This window comes from Miniopterus schreibersii (genome assembly GCF_964146895.1).
Source record: "Miniopterus schreibersii genome assembly, chromosome: 4".
Classification (NCBI taxonomy): Eukaryota; Metazoa; Chordata; class Mammalia; order Chiroptera; family Miniopteridae; genus Miniopterus; species Miniopterus schreibersii.
In genome coordinates this window covers 63,342,125-63,360,588 of record NC_138105.1, presented here as the reverse complement: position 1 = coordinate 63,360,588, position 18,464 = coordinate 63,342,125, and the positions used below count along the sequence as shown (strand labels likewise).

General features: G+C 52.6%; 1 protein-coding gene across 1 annotated transcript; it reads left to right on the top strand.

Moving 5' to 3' along the window:
• The first annotated feature begins 711 nt into the window (after positions 1–711).
• On the top strand, positions 712–17,415 carry MED16 (mediator complex subunit 16). The gene is made up of 15 exons (XM_081135297.1): positions 712–1,121; positions 2,329–2,501; positions 3,861–3,968; positions 4,298–4,467; positions 6,147–6,578; positions 7,295–7,400; positions 9,280–9,435; positions 10,147–10,358; positions 10,912–11,118; positions 12,069–12,279; positions 12,796–12,929; positions 13,027–13,219; positions 13,684–13,900; positions 16,229–16,312; positions 16,912–17,415. The coding sequence occupies exons 2-15, from the start codon at positions 2,369–2,371 to the stop codon at positions 17,036–17,038; spliced, it is 2,490 nt and encodes an 829-aa protein (XP_080991423.1). The 5' UTR covers positions 712–1,121; positions 2,329–2,368; the 3' UTR covers positions 17,039–17,415.
• The last annotated feature ends 1,049 nt before the right edge of the window (positions 17,416–18,464 follow it).

The following is an 18,464-nucleotide window of genomic DNA, read 5'->3' as shown; positions in this document are numbered from 1 at the left end:
CCTGGCCACCAAGCCTTTGTCCAGGCTTTGCCTTCTGCCTGGTACACCCTACCCTACAGTCCCAGGATGTCTTCCTGGGGAAGACCTTCCAAACTGGGGAGAGTCTAGCAGGAATAGAAGCAGTTTTTGGAGGAGGAATTTGGGATGGGGTTTGAGTTCAGAAGGGCCCTCAACTGGATAAGTCACCTCGATTTCCTCACCTATGAACAATACAAAAGTAAAGCAAATAAAGAATTGAACTAGCTTTTGAAGGAATTAGGGATGGGTTTTGAGGCTGGGAGGGCCCTCGATTAAGGCACTTTCTTACCCAGCCTTGGTTTCCCTACCCACAGATATTAGAAAAGCAAAATATTTAACGCTTCAGGAGTTTGTGTGTCATCCTTATGCATGGGGCATGCTAATCTTTTCTGTATGGTCCCAATTTTAGTATATATGCTGTCTAAGCAAGCAGGAGCCTAGGGGCCGACCCTGGGGCTAGTTACAGGGCATATAAATTCTTTCCACTAAGGGGGAATCATGTTACAAAGGTTTGGCGTCCCATCTTTATATGGTATTAGTGCAGCACATAGCACATGGCGTAACCAAATGGGGTCTTTCACTGGACGTGAAAAGTGTTCCTTATTCTTTTTCTTTCTTAACATAACTTTAATGTGTGCCTTTTTATTTATTTAATCCTCACCGGAGGATATTTCCTTTCCACTGCTTTTTCAGAGAGTGGAAGGGAGAGAGAAAACCATCGATGTGAGAGGCACATCCACTGGTTGCCTCCCAGAGGCAGCCCAGGGGGACTGGAGACCAAGCCTGCAACCGAGGTACTGCCCCTGGCCCGAGTGAACCCGGGACCCTATACATTCCGCGGGCCCAGGCTCTAACCACGGAGCAACCTGCCCCGGCAAGCGTTCGTTACTCTAACGAAACTTAGGCAGCCGCTGGGAGCTTACTAACCCTCACAGACGAACGAGCCCGGAAGTGGGGCGGAACCAGAGCCGCCGCCGTCCCATAAGTCTCTGAGAAGCGGCCGCGCCGCGCGGGCGACTCGTTGGTCCCAGCGAAGATGGCGGCGCTGGAGCCGGGCAGTTAGGGCGACTGTGGCCTGCGGCCGCAGCTCACGAGCTGGCCCGGTGAGTATGGGTCCGGGGGTCCGGAGGGGTCAGCCGGCCTCCAGGAGACCCCGGGGAGTGCGTCCCGGAGAAGGCGGGCACTCGTGGTATCGGGGAGGGGCTTGTGGGGTCAGAGGGCGGGTCTGGAAAGCAAAGGGTACTGGGTATGCGGCCTGGGCGTGGTCTGGGGGTTGTTGCGGAAACGGTGAAATCGAGGCGGGGGGTGGGGATTGTTTCTCTGGGGAGGGTCCCGGGGCGAATTGGGGGCGGAGCTTGACGGTTATTGGGTACTTGGGGGCGGGACCTAGCGGTTACATGGGGTGCCAGGGGTGGGGCCTGGAGTTACGGGGAAGAATTGAAGCAGAACCTGGAGGGCCAGGTTATGGCGCGGGGTTTGGAAAGTATAGGGTGTTAGAGACTGGGCGAGGACTTTGGGAACGGACCTAGGGATTGTTTGGGAGTCCCTGTGGTGAAGCCTTTGAGTTTAGGCTGGGCCTGGAGGTTCAAGAGGCAAATTGGGAGCGTGGTGTGGAAAGCAAAGATTGAAGGGGATGGGGAAGGAAGGCTTTGGGGGCAGAACTTAAAGTGTTGAAGGGGCTTGTAGGTGGGGCCTTTCCCCAACTTGTCTCCCCAACTCTGCCAAAGGTAGCCCCACCGGTGCCCTAACCTAAGGATAGATCCAGGGTCTGATCTCTTCGTGCATTTTCCACTGCTCACCTGGACCAGTGCAGTCACCTTACCCCATACCCCAGCTGCACCCTGCAGACAGCAGAGGTGTCCTGTTGAAATATAAGCCTTCCTGGGGCTTCTATGTGACGCAGGGTGAAAGCCCACAGGACCCTGCACGACCTGCCCTGTCACCTCCCACCCTCATCCCAATATCCAGGCCACTCCTTAAATACCCCAGGCTCAGTACTCCCTCTGTGTCTTTGCACTGGCTGTTCCCTCCACTTGCAATACTTTTCCCAGACATCTGCATGCCTCTGTGTTTCCCTTGCATCTATGCTCAAGTGTCTTTTCCCTATGAGGCCTCCCTGGTCCTCTGTATTTAAAATGCCCCTCCCCTTTCACACACACACACATAAAACCCAAGAGCAGGGATTGGGTCCTTTTCATTCCTTGTGGTGACCCAACATCCAGCATGGCATTCAGCATCTTGCAGACACTTGGCAAAGGCAAGCCAGTCCTCCCTGTCACTCCCTCCTTCAGGTGTCATTCTCTTTCTCAGGTGACTACCCTTGGTGTGAAACCTGTGGCAGGTGGGCACAATGGATCTGGCTTACGTCTGCGAGTGGGAGAAGTGGCCCAAGAGCACCCACTGTCCATCAGTGCCCCTGGCCTGCGCCTGGTCCTGCCGCAACCTCATCGCTTTCACTACAGACCTCCGGAATGACGACCAGGGTACATCCTTTCACCACCAGCCCATCTCCCATTTCCTCTCCTCCCCTCCCCACACAGTGTTATACCCTTGGCTCCCATGGTGCTTGGCACACTGCCATGGGGTGATGCCAGGTCTTCAGCCTGTCTGAGGGCCACCTCCCACCAGTCCAGGCCCTTTCAGGCCTTCCTCATTCATAACTAGGGAGTGGTGAGGGCCTCAACATTTCAGGGGTGCAAAAGGCAGATGCATTTAAACTGATGGCTGCTGTCCTCAGTGAACCACCTCCCATTTAACTGGAGGCTGCTCTCAGTGAGCCACCCATTTAACTGATGGCTGCTATGATGGTGCTCTCCTACACCTGGGAGATTTGCTCCCATGGCAGACCACCTGGTGCTTGGGGGACACTGGGATCACACCTGCAGGATAGAAGGGGGGAAGAGGAGCATTTTACTCAGGCTTGTTAAAGATTCCTGCCTCAGTTTCCATACCTTACATTGTCACTTTACATATATATGTGTGTGTGTGTGTGTGTGTGTGTGTATAATTGATATTTAGAGAGAGAGAGAGGGAGGGGGGAGAGAGAAACATTGATGCAAGAGCAAAGCATTGATCAGCCGCCTCCTGCATGCCCTCTACTGGGGATCAAGCCCACAACCCAGGCATGTGCCCTGACTGGGAATTGAACTGGCAGCCTTTTGGTGTGTGGGATGACGCCCAACCAACTGAGCTACACAAGCTACTTCTGACTTTTGAAAACCTCTAAGGTGCATGGCCACCACTGTCTTCTCTCCATCACTTGAGCAATGTGTGCTCTTTAGAGAAAAAGAGAAAAGCACAGAAATTTAGAATAAAGAGAACCACATAAGCCTGCCCAGCATGGCTCAGTGGTTGAGCATCAACCTAGGATCCAGGAGATTGCTGTTCAATTCCCAATTAGGGCATATGCCTGGGTTGCAGGCTCGATCTCCAGCAGGGGGCATGCAAGAGGCAGCTAATCAATGATTCTCATCATTGATGTTTCTATCTCTCTCTCCTCCTTCCTTTCTGAAATCAATAAAAACATAAAAAGAAAGAACCACCTATTATCTTCCACTGAGAGAAGCCCACTGTTAGCATTTTGGGGTCATTCTCTTCCCATTCAGTTTCTGGGTTTCTTAAAAATGTGATTGTAGATACACTGGTGGCAAACTCACAGGCCTACTCTATTTCCCAAGGGAGCACAAGCCTGTTCCTCGTTAGTGAGCAGGCTGTCTATATGGTCAGCAGCATCTCCACGACTTCCTTGTGGGTGAGACATTTCCTGGGTCCTTCCCTGGTTTCCTCCATGACTTCAGGGCCATATCATCATCACTGTACTGACCATGCCCCATCCCCTGCAGACCTGACCCGCCTGATCCACATCCTGGACACGGAGCACCCCTGGGATGTGCACTCCATCAGCTCGGAGCACAGTGAAGCCATCACCTGCCTTGAGTGGGACCAGTCAGGTGAGGGTGGCGCTGGTGGGGTTGGTAGGGTCCTTTGTGGCCAAAGGAGATCATGGTGATGCTCACTCTTGACCCTGAATCCCAGGGAGATGTGTTCTGTATTTTCTTGGTCCTGTCCTGAGTCAGAACTGGAACTCAAACCTTTGACTTAATGACTTTGGGGCTACTGTTCTTCCTGTGCCTGTTTTCAGAGCCATTTCCACATCAAGCCTCATGCCACTCCCCTGGCTCCACCTCTACTGGGCTGGCTTCTCTCAGGCCCTTGATGCACTTGGGGTAATAGTCCCTGTCCATGGTGGGGTTTTATGATGCAGATTTGCTCCCCACAGGCTCCAGGCTCCTGTCAGCTGATGCCAATGGGCAAATCAAGTGTTGGAGCATGGCGGACCACCTGGCCAACAGCTGGGAGAGCCCTGTGGGAAGCCTGGTGGAGGGGGACCCCATCGTGGCCCTGTCTTGGCTGCACAACGGTGTGAAGCTGGCACTCCATGTGGAAAAGGTAGGTATATGCCTGAGTAAGTGTGGTGGACAAGACCATTTACTTTATCTGTCCATCTGTCAACTTGGCTCTTCTTCTCCCACCACCAGCATCCTCTAAGGTTATTGAGCCTGGGACCTGGCTCACACCTTCGATCAAGCTGTCAGTTGGCACTTGTGTTTTCAATGGCCCACATATTTAACTGATGGCTGCTTTCCTCAGTGAATCTTCCGTGTAACTGGTGGTTGCTGTACTGAGAACCCAGTCCACACTTTATTCCAGAATTCTTTGCTTCATACTCTGTGGTTCAGCCCACTGTCATAGTTAAGACTGGGAGCCTCCTGGGTCAAGGGGCACTTGAGTTCAAATCCTGACTTCATGCCTCTGTATATCACTTAGCTTATTATCAAGTGAGGTTGGTGGTGGGTCATGATGAGGATTCATTGAGAGAATGCATGAAAGGTGTCAGCCTGGGGCTTGGCACAGGTCAGAGGCCCAGGAACCTGCATTCTCTTCCAGCTCACCAGAGGGGGACACCGATGCTGTCAGACCACTTAGAGAAACCCTGTGTAGCCTCCAGCTCAGTGCCGTTTCAGTGATTAAACAGCACAGACAAAGCTCAAAAGTGTCATGCTGAGTGAAAGAAACCAGGCATAAAGGTTGCACACTGTTTCCACTCTGGTAAAGTTCTAGAAAAGGCAAAACTAATGACACAACCAGGGACCCGGGGTGGGGTGGATGGGGACTGACTGCTAAGGAACATGAGGTCCCTTTTGAGGGAAGTGGATTCCGGTCACGATTTTAGCTGTTTTCCATGACAATACGTTTGTTAAGACCCATGGAACCATATGCTTAAAAAATAGTGAATTTTGTTGCACTTAAATTGTAACTTAAACCTAATTTGACATAAAATAGTAATAAAATAGCAGCCAGTACTTTTATGGCACCTCCTGAATTCTTAACACAGGGGTCTGCACATTGCAGCCAGCAGGCCAAATGCAGCCACACCTGTTTCTGTGAACAGTCTTAGCAGCAGCTGCTTCTACAGACTCAGAGAAAGAGCAAGTAGTCACAGCAGAGGTCACCTGGCCTGAAAACCTGAAAATACTGAGTGTCTGGCCCCTTCCAGGAGAAGGTTGCTGACTCCTGACCTTCATGTGTTCAATCATTTGATCCTCACCATGGTCCTCTGAAGTTCAGCTGAGGAGACTGAGGGACAGAGAGGCCCATATCAAACAGTGTTCAAGTGGCTGAGGCAGGATTTGTTTTTTTGTGTTTGTGCTTTTGGTTTTTTTAAAATGTTTTTATTGATTTCAGTGAGAGGAGGGGAGAGGGAGAAAGATAGAAACATCAATGATGAGAGAGAGTCATTGATCAGCTGCCTCCTGCACACCCCAAACTGGGGATTAAGTCTGCAGCCCGGGAACGTGCCCTGACTGGAAAATGAACAGTGATCTCTTGGTTCATGGGTTTACTCTCAACCACTGAGCCACGCTGGCCGGGCCAAGGCAGAATTTGAGTTCAAATCCGTGCTCTTGTACCTTCTGCGTCATTGTTCCTCTATTTCTGTGGGTTTCACTCCCAGAAGGGGGTTGTCGGGTCACAAGAGGCAGACCCCTAACAGCTCAACGGGGCATCTTTCCTCATGCCCTAGTTGGGGGTGGCATCAATACTAAGAACCCTCACTCACTCTCTTGCAGTCGGGCGCTTCCAGCTTCGGGGAGAAGTTCTCTCGCGTCAAGTTCTCACCGTCGCTCACACTGTTTGGGGGCAAGCCCATGGAGGGCTGGATTGCAGTGACGGTCAGCGGTCTGGTCACTGTGTCCCTACTCAAGCCCAGCGGGCAGGTGCTGACATCGACGGAGAGCCTATGTCGGCTGCGTGGCCGTGTTGCCCTGGCTGACATTGCCTTCACGGGTGGTGGCAACATCGTGGTAGCCACGGCAGATGGCAGCAGTGCCTCCCCCGTGCAGTTCTACAAGGTGTGTGTGAGCGTAGTCAGCGAGAAGTGTCGCATTGACACCGAGATCCTGCCCTCGCTCTTCATGCGCTGCACCACTGACCTCAACCGCAAGGACAAGTTCCCTGCCATCACCCACCTCAAATTCCTGGCCCGGGACATGTCTGAGCAGGTGAGGCCATCTGGGATGTGGATACAGTGCCACACACTTCTTATCTCCAGTCCTGGATTGGAAGTCTGACATGGGTCTTGCATGGCTAAACCCAGGGTTAGTCAGGGCTGATCCTTCCAGAGACTCTAAGAAAAACCTCTGGCCTTTTCCAGCTTCTAGAGGTGCCGTATCGCTGCTTTGTGTCTCCTTCCTCCATCATCACAGCCAGTAGCACAGCCTCTTCCATCTCTGACCTTTCTGCCTCTCTCATAGGAGGATCCTGTGATGACACTGGGCTCCCCAAGGAATCCAGAATTGTCCTCACCTCAGAGTCCTTGAATTAATCCCACCTGCAAAACCCCTTTATCGTGTGAGGTGACATGTCCACAGGTCCTGAGACCAGGACAGGGACATATTTGGGGCTGTTGTTCAACTGACCCCACTAGGTCACTATGTTCCCATCGTAACTATGCAGCAGTAAGGCCCAAAGCACCAGGGAGGGCACCATTGGGGTGGTGTGTGCTGTTCCAGCAGGGTGGCAGATAGGCCTGGGTTTGAGTCCACAGCAGCTGTGAGGTCGGGGCCAGTGTGAGCTACTGAGGAAACGGAGGCTCAGGGAGGGGAGGTGGCTAGATCAGCCAGGCGAGCACCTGAGTCTGGGTTAGAGTAAGCACCTCCCATAAGGTTTGGATGCCCAAGGTGCTGCCTTCTCATCCAGTCACCCACCGTTCCCCAAGGTACTTTTGTGCGCTTCCAGCCAGACAAGCAGCATCGTGGAGTGCTGGTCCCTGCGGAAGGAGGGGCTCCCTGTGAACAACATCTTCCAGCAGATCTCTCCTGTGGGTGAGTCCCCTCCGTGGAGCCTGGACATTTGACTTTTAATTTAGGGAAACTGAGGCTCAGAGAGGTGAAATCCTTACCCATAGTTACCCAATAGGCAACCCGGCTACCTACCCTGAAACCTGTGGGGAGCATGGGATTGGTGGAGGAACAGCAGTGCAGAAGTCCTGGGACACAAGGCCAGGAGCTGGAGCCAGCTCTGCAAGGAGGCAGGGGCTTCAGGAGGCACTTAATCCTAAAAGCCATGGAATCTTCCAGAAACCCTGGTTTAGGGTGAAAAAAGAGGCTGGAGGGGCTGAGTTTGCCAATAACATACTCACCTGCTCACCTCCCTCTCCCTTATCCTTATACCCACTGGGATACCCCATGGCTCAGGATGACTCACGCCCCCCTCAATACAGGCCCTGGGACGCATTGCCTGGCCTAAAATCAGTAGGAAGCTGGAAAAGCCACTGGTTTTCATTCCCTGATGGTGGAGCTGTGGGGAGTAAACCCTGACCCAAGACACAGATGCAGATGTTTTCCTGGCAAAAGAAAGCTCTGCTTTTTGCTGATTAGTGCTAATGGACCCTGGGGTGATTGGATGTTGGGGGACGGTGGCACTAAAGAAAGCCATTAATGAAACCATGTCAAGAGGCCCCTCGAGGCTCAAAGGCTCCATTTGCTGCTCAAGGTGGTTACATAAGCTGTCCATTGTGGCTGCAGAGTAATTAATGTGAAGAGGGCCACAATGCCCTGTCCCTGGACAAGCATCCCGGGAGAGCTTTTAGACGGTGGCTGGTGGCCCCACAGGGGGCAGGCAGGACTGTATCAGCACCTCAGTGTGCACCAGTCGGGAAAGGGAGAGTTTAAATGTTGGGCACAGTTCCCAGCCCACAAACCCTCCCTGGAAATCTGCTGTGGTTGTTACCTTTATACTCTGTAGTGTCTTCCATCCAGACACTGAATTCTACTCTGACCTCCCTGGGCTTCAGTTTCCTCTGGAGGGCAGCATTTGCCGAGACTCCCTTACTGGGTTTGCAGCAAGTTTATAAACTGTGAGGAGCCACCAGGGCACAAATCTGGACATAGATGGTGGCAGAGATGAGCCCTCTGACAGCTTTGTTGTGTAACAAACTAGCCCCAAACTCAGACTCAAAACCACAGCCCATATTATTCTGGGCCTCAGCTGCACCTACTTGGTTCCTTGTGCCTACCATCAGCCTCTGGGCTCGGGCTGCTGACCACCACCGGGGCCCATCCTCCCATGGTGCATGCCCCCACAGCCCAACCTGCTCACCTGTTTCCTGGGTACAGCACTGTTTGATCCTTTGCTTATATCATGTTCATCAGCTCCCACTAGCCAAGCCCAGATTCACGGAAATCATTCCACTTCTTGGGGGGCTTCATCATCATGCTGAGGGTGTGGGTACAGGGAGGGAATGCATCTTATCTGATGAGGAGAGCTGGGGTTCCACTTAGGATCTCTTACATCATAAGGGACAAAACTGAATCCAAGCTGGCTGAGTCACAAGGGGAGTTTTGGGGTTTGTGTGGCAGCAGGATCTAGATGGTGGCATTCCCCTTTTCAGTGTGTTGGGTCCATCAAGTGGACACACACTACTGCCAGCTGACAGCTTCCTGGAGAATGCCTCCTCCCTGACCCCAGGAAGTCCCAGGACTGGGTTCTGTTGGCCACCTTGGGTCATATGCCCGACCTGCACCAATCAGCTGGCTGGTACTTGGTGCTCTGAGTGGCCAGGGCTGGGGTAGGGCCCCTGGTTGGGGGAAGGCACTGGGATCAGAGAAGGGGGCTTGGCCAGTGTCCCCTTTGGGTCCCACCACTGTGGTGTTTGTCTTGTCCTCATTCCATTACTGTCCTGTGTCCCTGCCTCTATTTCAGTTGGCGATAAGCAACCCATGATTCTCAAATGGCGGATCCTGTCGGCTACCAACGACCTAGACCGAGTGTCTGCTGTGGCACTACCCAAGCTACCCATCTCACTCACCAACACTGACCTGAAGGTGGCCAATGACACACAGTTCTACCCTGGCCTCGGTATGGTGGGCTCGGAGTTCAGGGCTTGGGTCTTAGGGGCAGGGGAGCTGCCTCCTGGCCTCAAGTCAGTTCCCAGCAAGGAGGTAGCCCTGCTTTCAAGATCCAATAATCTCAAAGGACTGTGAGGCTGGCTGATGAAAAGCTGTATCTTTAACATGTATAGAGCTATTAGAAATCAATAAGGTAGGGAAACTTGAGGACAAACTTTCCTTGTTGTAGCTGCTGAGACATTGATCCTGAGTTCTGTTTCTGGAGCCTGTGACCATGAGGCAGGAAACACTGGGATGGCTAACAGTCAGCCCCCAACCCTGTTACACATTCATTATAAGCTTTGGGCTCAAGGAGCCCCGACCTCACTGACCTCTGTTCCTGCCATGAGGCCCTTTGTGTGCTCCTCTCCCCTCCACTTTGTCCCCCCAAGAGTTATGTGTTTGCTCAATCAGCCAAAACATAGTGCCAGCTGCAAGGGAGACAGGAATATGCAGCCTGAGCTGGTGATGACTTGTCCCACTGACTCTAATGGGCTGTTAGCAAAGGAAGAGGGGGTAGTGGCTATGGGGGCAGCCAGCCAGACACGGGGTAGTGGGCTCTTTGTGGCTTGGGACTCACCCATCCCCAGGGCAGTCACTTTTCATTGTTCAGAGCTGGGCAGCCCCACAGCCGCCCATGGGCATGTTCCTGCACCTGACCCTGCATGTGCTCTGCCCCTAGGGCTAGCCCTGGCCTTCCATGATGGTAGCGTCCACATCGTGCACCGGCTGTCACTGCAGACCATGGCCATCTTCTATAGCTCCACAGCTCCACGCTCCATGGATGAGCCAGCTATCAAGCGCCCTCGGACCACGGGCCCCACTGTCCACTTCAAGGCCATGCAACTGTCTTGGACCTCCCTGGCCCTTGTGGGCATCGACAACCATGGGAAGGTAAGTGCTGTCCCAGGCACTCCAAAGCTGCCTACTCAGTGTGTGTGTGTGTGTGAGAGGAGCAACCTCCACCCCATCCATGGCTTCCCTGGAGGAAATGGGCTCCATCTAGTCACTGTCTGGCACATGCCACTTGTTTTTAGCTCCACCTGAATCCTGGGCCATTTCCTCGGCACCTGCATGTGGGGATTGTCTGCCATTCCACAGGCCTGTCCTTTCATGAGGTGCTCAGCTTCCCTGGGGAACCATGTCTGTGCCTGGAGGGATTCTGCCCCCCCATGGTTTGTGTCCATCATGGAGCCTAAATGAAGGTTCCAGTAACCCCAAATGTGCCTGCAGGTATAGGGTGGCCTCTTGGGCTGTTTTTGGGAAGCACTGTACAGCTCCCTCAAGCCCATTAACACTTCCACATGCCAGGCTCTGACTGCCCACAGGGCAGCAGGACCATAAGGTCCAGGAAGGGAGCATGGTGCCTGGAGCCTTAGGTGAAGGTAGGAACCTCATCCGTCTAGTGATCCCTCTGAGGCCTAACCAGCTGTTCCCTCTCCCACAGCTGAGCATGCTACGCATCTCACCCTCCATGGGCCACACACTGGATGTGAACCTGGCGCTGCGGCACTTGCTTTTCCTGCTGGAGTACTGCATGGTAACCGGCTATGATTGGTGGGACATCCTGCTGCACGTGCAACCCACCATGGTGCAGAGCCTGGTAGAGCGACTGCACGAGGAGTACACGCGACAGAAAGCTGCCCTTCAGCAGGTAGCCGGGGGCCACGTGCCATCACCTGACAGAGGATGCCCCCTCCCTTTTACCTAGTCCTTCATCTGGAGAGTTTTCTATAGGAAGTCAGAGCCCTGCAGGTGACATGTAAACCCCTGGGGCCACCACCTCTGCTGCTAGTGGGGGCTGTCTTCTCAAACAGCTCAGAGTGCATGAGTGTGCGTGCATGCGAAGCTGGGGGCCTCACACGCATGATGAGATAGGAGCAATAAATAGACTTAAAGATCTGAGAGGAAGAAAGGACAGTGACCAGGTGACAAGAAACCACTAGCATCTGAGAGGGGCCCTTAACTCCATCGTGAGTTCACCATGGACGCTGCATAGAGAACATTTTCAGAAGTGGGTAGCTTTCCTCTGCCAGCAATGACCAGTAAAACAGTAAGATGGGGATAAAGGTTCCCTTCACAAGAGCAGTCTGATAGGATATGAGTGAGATTATTAGGGAGGATATGAGGATGTAGCAGGGGTTCAGAACTGATCACGGTGGAAATCAAATCACTGTGTATGGGCCCTAACCCGAAGCTTTATAATACTTTAGTGCATTCACCAGTCCCACGAGACCAGGTCTCCCCTCGGCACTGCTGACACCTGGGCCAGGTCTCTGTGGGGAAGCTGTCCTGGGCAAAGTGGGATGTTGAGCAGCATCCCTTGCCCCCATCCACTTAATGCCAGGAACACCCCAGGATGACAATCACAGATGTCCCCAGACTAGGCCCTAGTGTCCCCTGGGAGCAGGGCTACTGCCAGGTTAACACCCCACCCATCCTGTGAGATAGGTTCTCTTATCTGATTCTTCCATAAGGAGGTAAGGCACGGAGGCAGACGCAGATTGCCTCAACTTGCCCAGCCCAGCTACACACTGTGGCAGAAGTGTCTTCCCCAGGCCCCTCGGGTGGATGTCCTGCTCACGCTGCACCCCCCCTCCCCAGGTCCTCTCCACCCGGATCCTGGCCATGAAGGCTTCTCTCTGCAAGCTTTCCCCCTGCACCGTGACCCTTGTGTGTGACTACCATGCCAAGCTCTTTCTCATCGCCATCAGCTCCACGCTCAAGTCCCTGCTGCGCCCGCACATCCTCAACACGCCCGACAAAAGTCCCGGCGACCGGCTAACTGAGATCTGTGCCAAGATCACAGATGTTGGTGGGTCCCACCTCCATTCAGTTGTCCACCCGGAGAGCTGCCGCACATGCAGGGTTATGTGCGGGAATGTCCTAAATCCCACTGAACACTGTCCACTGAGGATTTATTGTGTGCCAAGCATGGGGGTGATACCTGAAGGAGGTGGAGGCATTGGCCGTCAGGGCTGGCCTGGAGCTGGGAACAGATGTTAACCAGAGGGGAACCAAAGATCAGTCAGGTTGAGTCCCATCAGCCATGCTGGGGAGGAGCTGTAAGGGGCCTACCACAGGTTGGCCCAAGGGACATTGGGGTCATCCTAAGAGCTGGCCGTGGACACTCCATTGCTCTGAGTCCAGCCCTTCCCTCCAGGGTCCCCAGTTCAGCCATCTTACCCACTTGCTTGTTCACGGCGTTGGGTTTACCTCGTCCAGGCCCAGCTCACGGTGCTGTTGGGTAATGAGAGACCCCAGGTGCAAAGTAGGGTCGGTTCTTGTGCATGGTGGGGCCTGGCCACCCCTAACCACCCTCCCCTTCCAGATATAGACAAGGTCATGATCAACCTCAAGACGGAGGAGTTTGTCCTGGACATGAACACACTTCAGGCCCTGCAACAGCTCTTGCAATGGGTGGGCGACTTTGTGCTCTACCTGCTGGCCAGCCTGCCCAACCAGGTGTGCTCCCTCCCCAAAGTTCCCTCCCCCAGGACCCATGGAGGTCCTAGGATGCAGCACACATTTAAATACTCAGCCCAAATAACTTTTCCTACAGGGTGCTCCACTGCGGCCTGGACACAGCTTCCTGCGGGACGGCACCTCGCTCGGCATGCTGAGGGAGCTGATGGTCGTCATCCGCATCTGGGGCCTCCTGAAGCCCAGCTGCCTGCCCGTGTACACGGCCACCTCTGACACCCAGGACAGCATGTCTCTGCTCTTCCGCCTGCTCACCAAGCTCTGGATTTGCTGTGAGATGCCCAGCCCTTTGTTCCCTGCACCCCACCCGCATATGAACCCTAGCTGAGTCCCCCCCACCAGAATATAAGCTTCCACAAGTTTAACTGGCTCTGTCTTGGTCTCCACTGTTTATCCAGCACCAGCACAGATCCAAGCACAGGGTGGGTGCTCATTAAACATTAGCCATCATTAGGCTAATAATACTTTACCTGGTGGCTTGTCTCACATCACCAGGCTGTGTATTTCTGGAGGTCCAGGTTCTTTCCTTCTTGCAGCCCTGTTCCCAGGAAGGCACCCAGTGCTCACTGAATGTTTTTCAAATGAATGATTGGGTTCCCGTTTTGCAGAGAAGACTAAGGCCAGAGACCAGGAGGAGCTTCTAGGGTAATTCAGAAAGTCAGGTTAGAGCTGGGCCCAAATATCTGGTCCCTGAGCTCCAAGCTGATCATGACATCCCCATGGTCCCTCTCTGCAGGCCGTGATGAGGGCCCCACATGTGAGCCAGATGAGACGCTCGTTGATGAGTGCTGCCTCCTGCCCAGCCAGCTGCTCATCCCCAGCTTGGACTGGCTGCCTGTCAGTGACGGCCTGGTCAGCCGCTTGCAGCCCAAGCAGCCCCTGCGTCTGCACTTTGGCAAGGCTCCCACTCTCCCCGGCAGTGCCACCACCTTGCAGCTGGATGGCCTTATCAGGTGCGTGCCCTCTGCCTCGGGCCCTTTGCATGTTCCTTCTAGAAGGTTCCCCCCAAACCTACCTGACTCCTTCATGCCTCTGCTCGGGGCCTTTGCATGTGCTGGGCTTGCTGCTTCCTTCTGAGCTTGACCTAAATGCTGTCCCTAGGAGATATCCCTTGCTTAGGCACTAAATTCCCCTCGCCTCCCAGTACCTGTCACTTCCCTCCACCATCACCTCAATCTTTACTGATTTGCGCACTTGAGTATCTGTGTAAATCCTCCTCTCCCTGGTCTGTCACCTCTTACATGCAGTGCCTACATGGCTGACTGTAGTTACTCAGGCTCCGGCCTCTACAGAGATGAGGCTGATACATGGCTTGAGCCCCCCACTGTAAATCATACCCAGCCTGGCCCAAGGCCCTGGTGGACACTAAATCAGGCAGGACCTTCTCAGGGATGAGGGTAACTTCTACAGTCAAGGGCCAGCCCTGTCTTTGGAACAGGGGTCTGGATAGCCCAAGCCTATTAAGTTAACCCTTTATTGCCCACAGTACTGTGGGGTGGGGTGGGGTTTTGTCACCATCTCAAAGGCAAATGAACAGCTCAAAAAGGTGCAGTCACACCCTGGCCAGTGTGGCTCAGTTGTTTGGGCATCGTCCTGTGCACCAAAAGGTTGCTATTCGATTCCCAGAAGGGGACATGTAGGAGGCAGCTAATCACACTCTCACATTGATGTCCCTATCTCCCTCTCCCTTTCCTTTCCTCTCTCTATAAAAATCAATAAAAAGGCCTGGCCAGTGTGGCTCAGCAGTTGATCATTGACCAATGATCTAGGAGATCTCAGTTCGATTCCCAGTTAGGGCACATGCCCAGGTTGCAGGCTTGATTTTCAGTAGAGGGTGTGCAAGAGGCAGCTGATCAATGACTCATCGTTAATGTTTCTCCCTCTCCTTTTCTCTCGGAATATATCAATATATAATATGATATGATATGGTATGATAATATAACATATAAAACATAATATAATGTAATATAATGTAATATAATATAACATATTAATATTAAATATGTCAATAAAGATATTTAAAAATTTAAAGAAAAAAAATTAATAAAAAGCCCTGGCTGGTGTGACTTAGTGGTTAGAGCATTGGCCTGTGCACCAGAGGGTCAGGGGTTCAATTCCTGGTCAGGGGCATGTACCTTGGTGGTGGGTTTGCTCCCTGCCCCCAGTGGGGGCTTGTTCGGGAGGCAACCGGTCGATGTGTCTCTCTCACATCGATGTTTCTCTCTCTCTCTCTTTCTCTATCTCCCCCCCTTCCTCCTCCCCTCCTTCCCTTCTACTCTCTCTGAAAAGCAATGGAAAAAATACCCTCAGGTGAGAATTAACAACAATAACAAAAAAATCTATAAAAGAAATATTTTAAAAAGCAAAAAATAACAACAAAAAAGGTGCAGTCATTAAGGCAGAGTCACAGCCAGGATGTGGCTGGGCCACCATCTGCACCGGGACCCATCAGGCTTCCACCCCTGCTTAGTGCTCATTTAATGGAGAAACACACGTGACCTCACTGAGTATCCTTTTACTTTGGATGGAAGTTTCAGAAACCAGATGAGTAAGCCCTGGCTGAGTGGCTCAGTTGGTTGGTTGGGTCATTATCTCACACACCAAAAGGTTGCGGGTTTGATTCCTGGTCAGGGCACATACCTAGGCTGTGGGCTCAATCCCTGGTCAGAGGCCACTGATCAATGTCTCTCTCTCCCCCTTACCCTCTAAAAAAAAATAAACATATCCTTGAGTGAGAATAGAAAAATAATAGATGAGTAAAAGGAAGATTGTTCACACCCTGTGATCCCAGCTCTGGGATCTCCCTACATTTCCTTTCTTGTGTCACGGTGGGACACAGCCTGATGAATCACAGGCTTCCCGCTGTGTTTGGGTATGAATGAGTATGCTGGTTCCAGGGAGGTTTTGAACTCTTTGTTTTGGAAACTTTCAAACATGTTTTACGTGAATATAACCAACTGTCCTGCCCCATTCACCAGGTCTACTCCTATGGGGGCTCCTACTATCAGGTTCTCTGGTGTCATCCAGGGGGTCTGGCACCATCCAGGGTGGGGTGTCTCTGTGAGTAGAGGGAGTGTAGATGCACATCTACACACTCCCTTGTGTTTTGCCACAGTGGCTGTGTGACACATGTGTATGCATCTGTGTTCACATGTGTATATGTGTGTGCATGAATTTATATGCATGAATTTGTGTTCACATGTGCATGCATCTCTCTGTGTGTTTGTGTGTGCTGTGGGGTGGTAGTCTGATCCCCTCTGCTCTCCCCTCTCACCTGCCAGGGCAACGGGCCAGCCCAAGATCGACCACCTGCGGAGGCTGCACCTGGGAGCCCACCCCACAGAGGAATGCAAGGCCTGTACAAGGTGAGCCACCCACTATGGACCCTTCGTCAGTCATGCAGCAAATACTGTTCCCACTCTGCCACCCAGTGACTTGGAGTAAGAGGTTTCTCCTCTGTGACCCATTTTCCCCACTTGTGGGGCTGTTGAGAGGGCATACCAGGCAGTTTCTATAAGGACCCAGCTACCTTGGGAGGTCCTGGGCTTCCCTTCCTGGGGCATCAATAGTTATCAGGTGACCACACAGCCCTTGCAGAGCTCCCAGTAACCCAAGTGCAGGAATGAAGGAACAATTACAGCAGTGTGAGGCCCAGCCCTGCACTGACCCTTTCAAACGTGGCCCTGATGGCTGCCACAGAACCCCAGGCACAGGTTCTGACTCCTAGGGTCATACCACTGGGGAGCGTCCGAGCAGGTCTGAAACTCCTACCCCTGCTTTATCCACTCAGCGAGGTTGAGGGGGCAATGCCTGAGCCTGGATTGGAGGATGTGAAGGAGTTAGCTGAGTGTGGGGGGTAGTGCAGGGAATAGCATTCCTGGTGGGGGAACAGCATGTGTAAGGGCTCCATGGCAGGTGGGAGAGGGCCCTGCCTAGCACCCGCTCCCACCCACTCTGCCTGCAGGTGTGGCTGTGTTACCATGCTCAAGTCACCCAACAAGACAACAGCCGTCAAACAATGGGAACAGCGCTGGATCAAGAACTGCCTGTGTGGGGGACTCTGGCGGCGGATGCCCCTCAGCTGCCCCTGACTGGGGCCCCCAAGCCCTGTAAATAGATTCCTAATGGATTTTATAGGAAGGTGATCCCTTCGTCAGTGACAGCATTCCACATACTCAGGATCTTTATTGGATGCATTAAAAAATAGTCATCCTCTCCCTAGCTGGTTTGGTTCAGTGGTTAAGAGCGTTGGCCTGCGGACTGAAGGATCCTGGGTTCGATTGTGGCCAAAGGCACATACCTTGGTTGTAGGCTTGATCCCCAGTCCTGGTCGGGGCGTGTGCAGGAGGCACCAGTCGATGTTGTCTTTCACATCGATCTTTCTCTCTCTCTCTCTCCCTTCCACTCTCTCTGAAAAGCAATGGAAAAAATATCCTCAAGTGAGGATTAAAAATAAACTGTCTTTTTAAAAAAAAGAAAAAAAATAGTCATCCTTGGCCCTGGCTGGGTAGCTCAGTTGGTTAGAGCATCATCCCTGTACACCAAGGTTGGGAGTTTGATCCCTGGTCAGGGCACATACAAGAAACAGCCAAGGAATGCATAAATAAGTGGAATAACAAATTGATGTTTCCCCCACTCTCTTCCTCTCTAAAAATCAATCAATTGAATAATTTTTTAAAAAATCATTCTTCAAGTGCGACTTTCAGGGCCTCATCAGCCAAGGCCAGCATTGCTGTGAGGTGGAGCAGGTGAAGACATGGCCTTAAGCCTCACGTTGGTGCCCCTCAGCCCAGTGGCTCCACTTTTTCTCTCTCTGGACCTAATGGTGTATCCCAGGAAGTGGGACCCCATTTCACAGCTGCACCTCTATACATGCTGTGTGCTGACTAAAACAGACCCAGGCCTTCCCCACATGTCTTTCATGGCTCAAGTGCTGACTTCCCCGAACTTCCAGGCCCCACTACTCTCAGATGCCCCTGGTCACAGTTCAGAGGGTCCAGGATATTCTGGGTGTCAGTCCTTTAAAATGTCCCATGTGAGCCCTGGCCACTGTGGCTCGGTTGAGCATGGTCCCATGAGCCAAAAGGTGGCTGGTTTGATTCCCAGGTTGCGGGCTAGATCCCTGCTAGGGGCGTGCGGGAGGTAGCCGAGTAGTGTTTCTCTCTCACATCAGTGTTTATCTCTCTCTCTCCTTCTCCCTTCCCCTCTCTCTACAATCAATGAAAACATATTTAAAAAATAATAACAAAATGTCCCATGTGAACCTATTAGGTGTCCAGCGGTTGCTGCTGACACCCACCAGACATCTTCCTCTGTTTCCTCATCTGTACCTATTGATGTTGTACCTGCTCATGCAGAGGTGGCGCTCTGTAGGATGTAGGGTGGCTGGTGCATGGCCATGTGGTGGACATTACCCCAGCAGCCCCCTACTCCCAAGTCCTACCCAATCCCGACTCCCCCTCCACCATCATGCATTTCTAAGAAATTCTGTCTCCATGTGCCCATATGTGTCGCTTT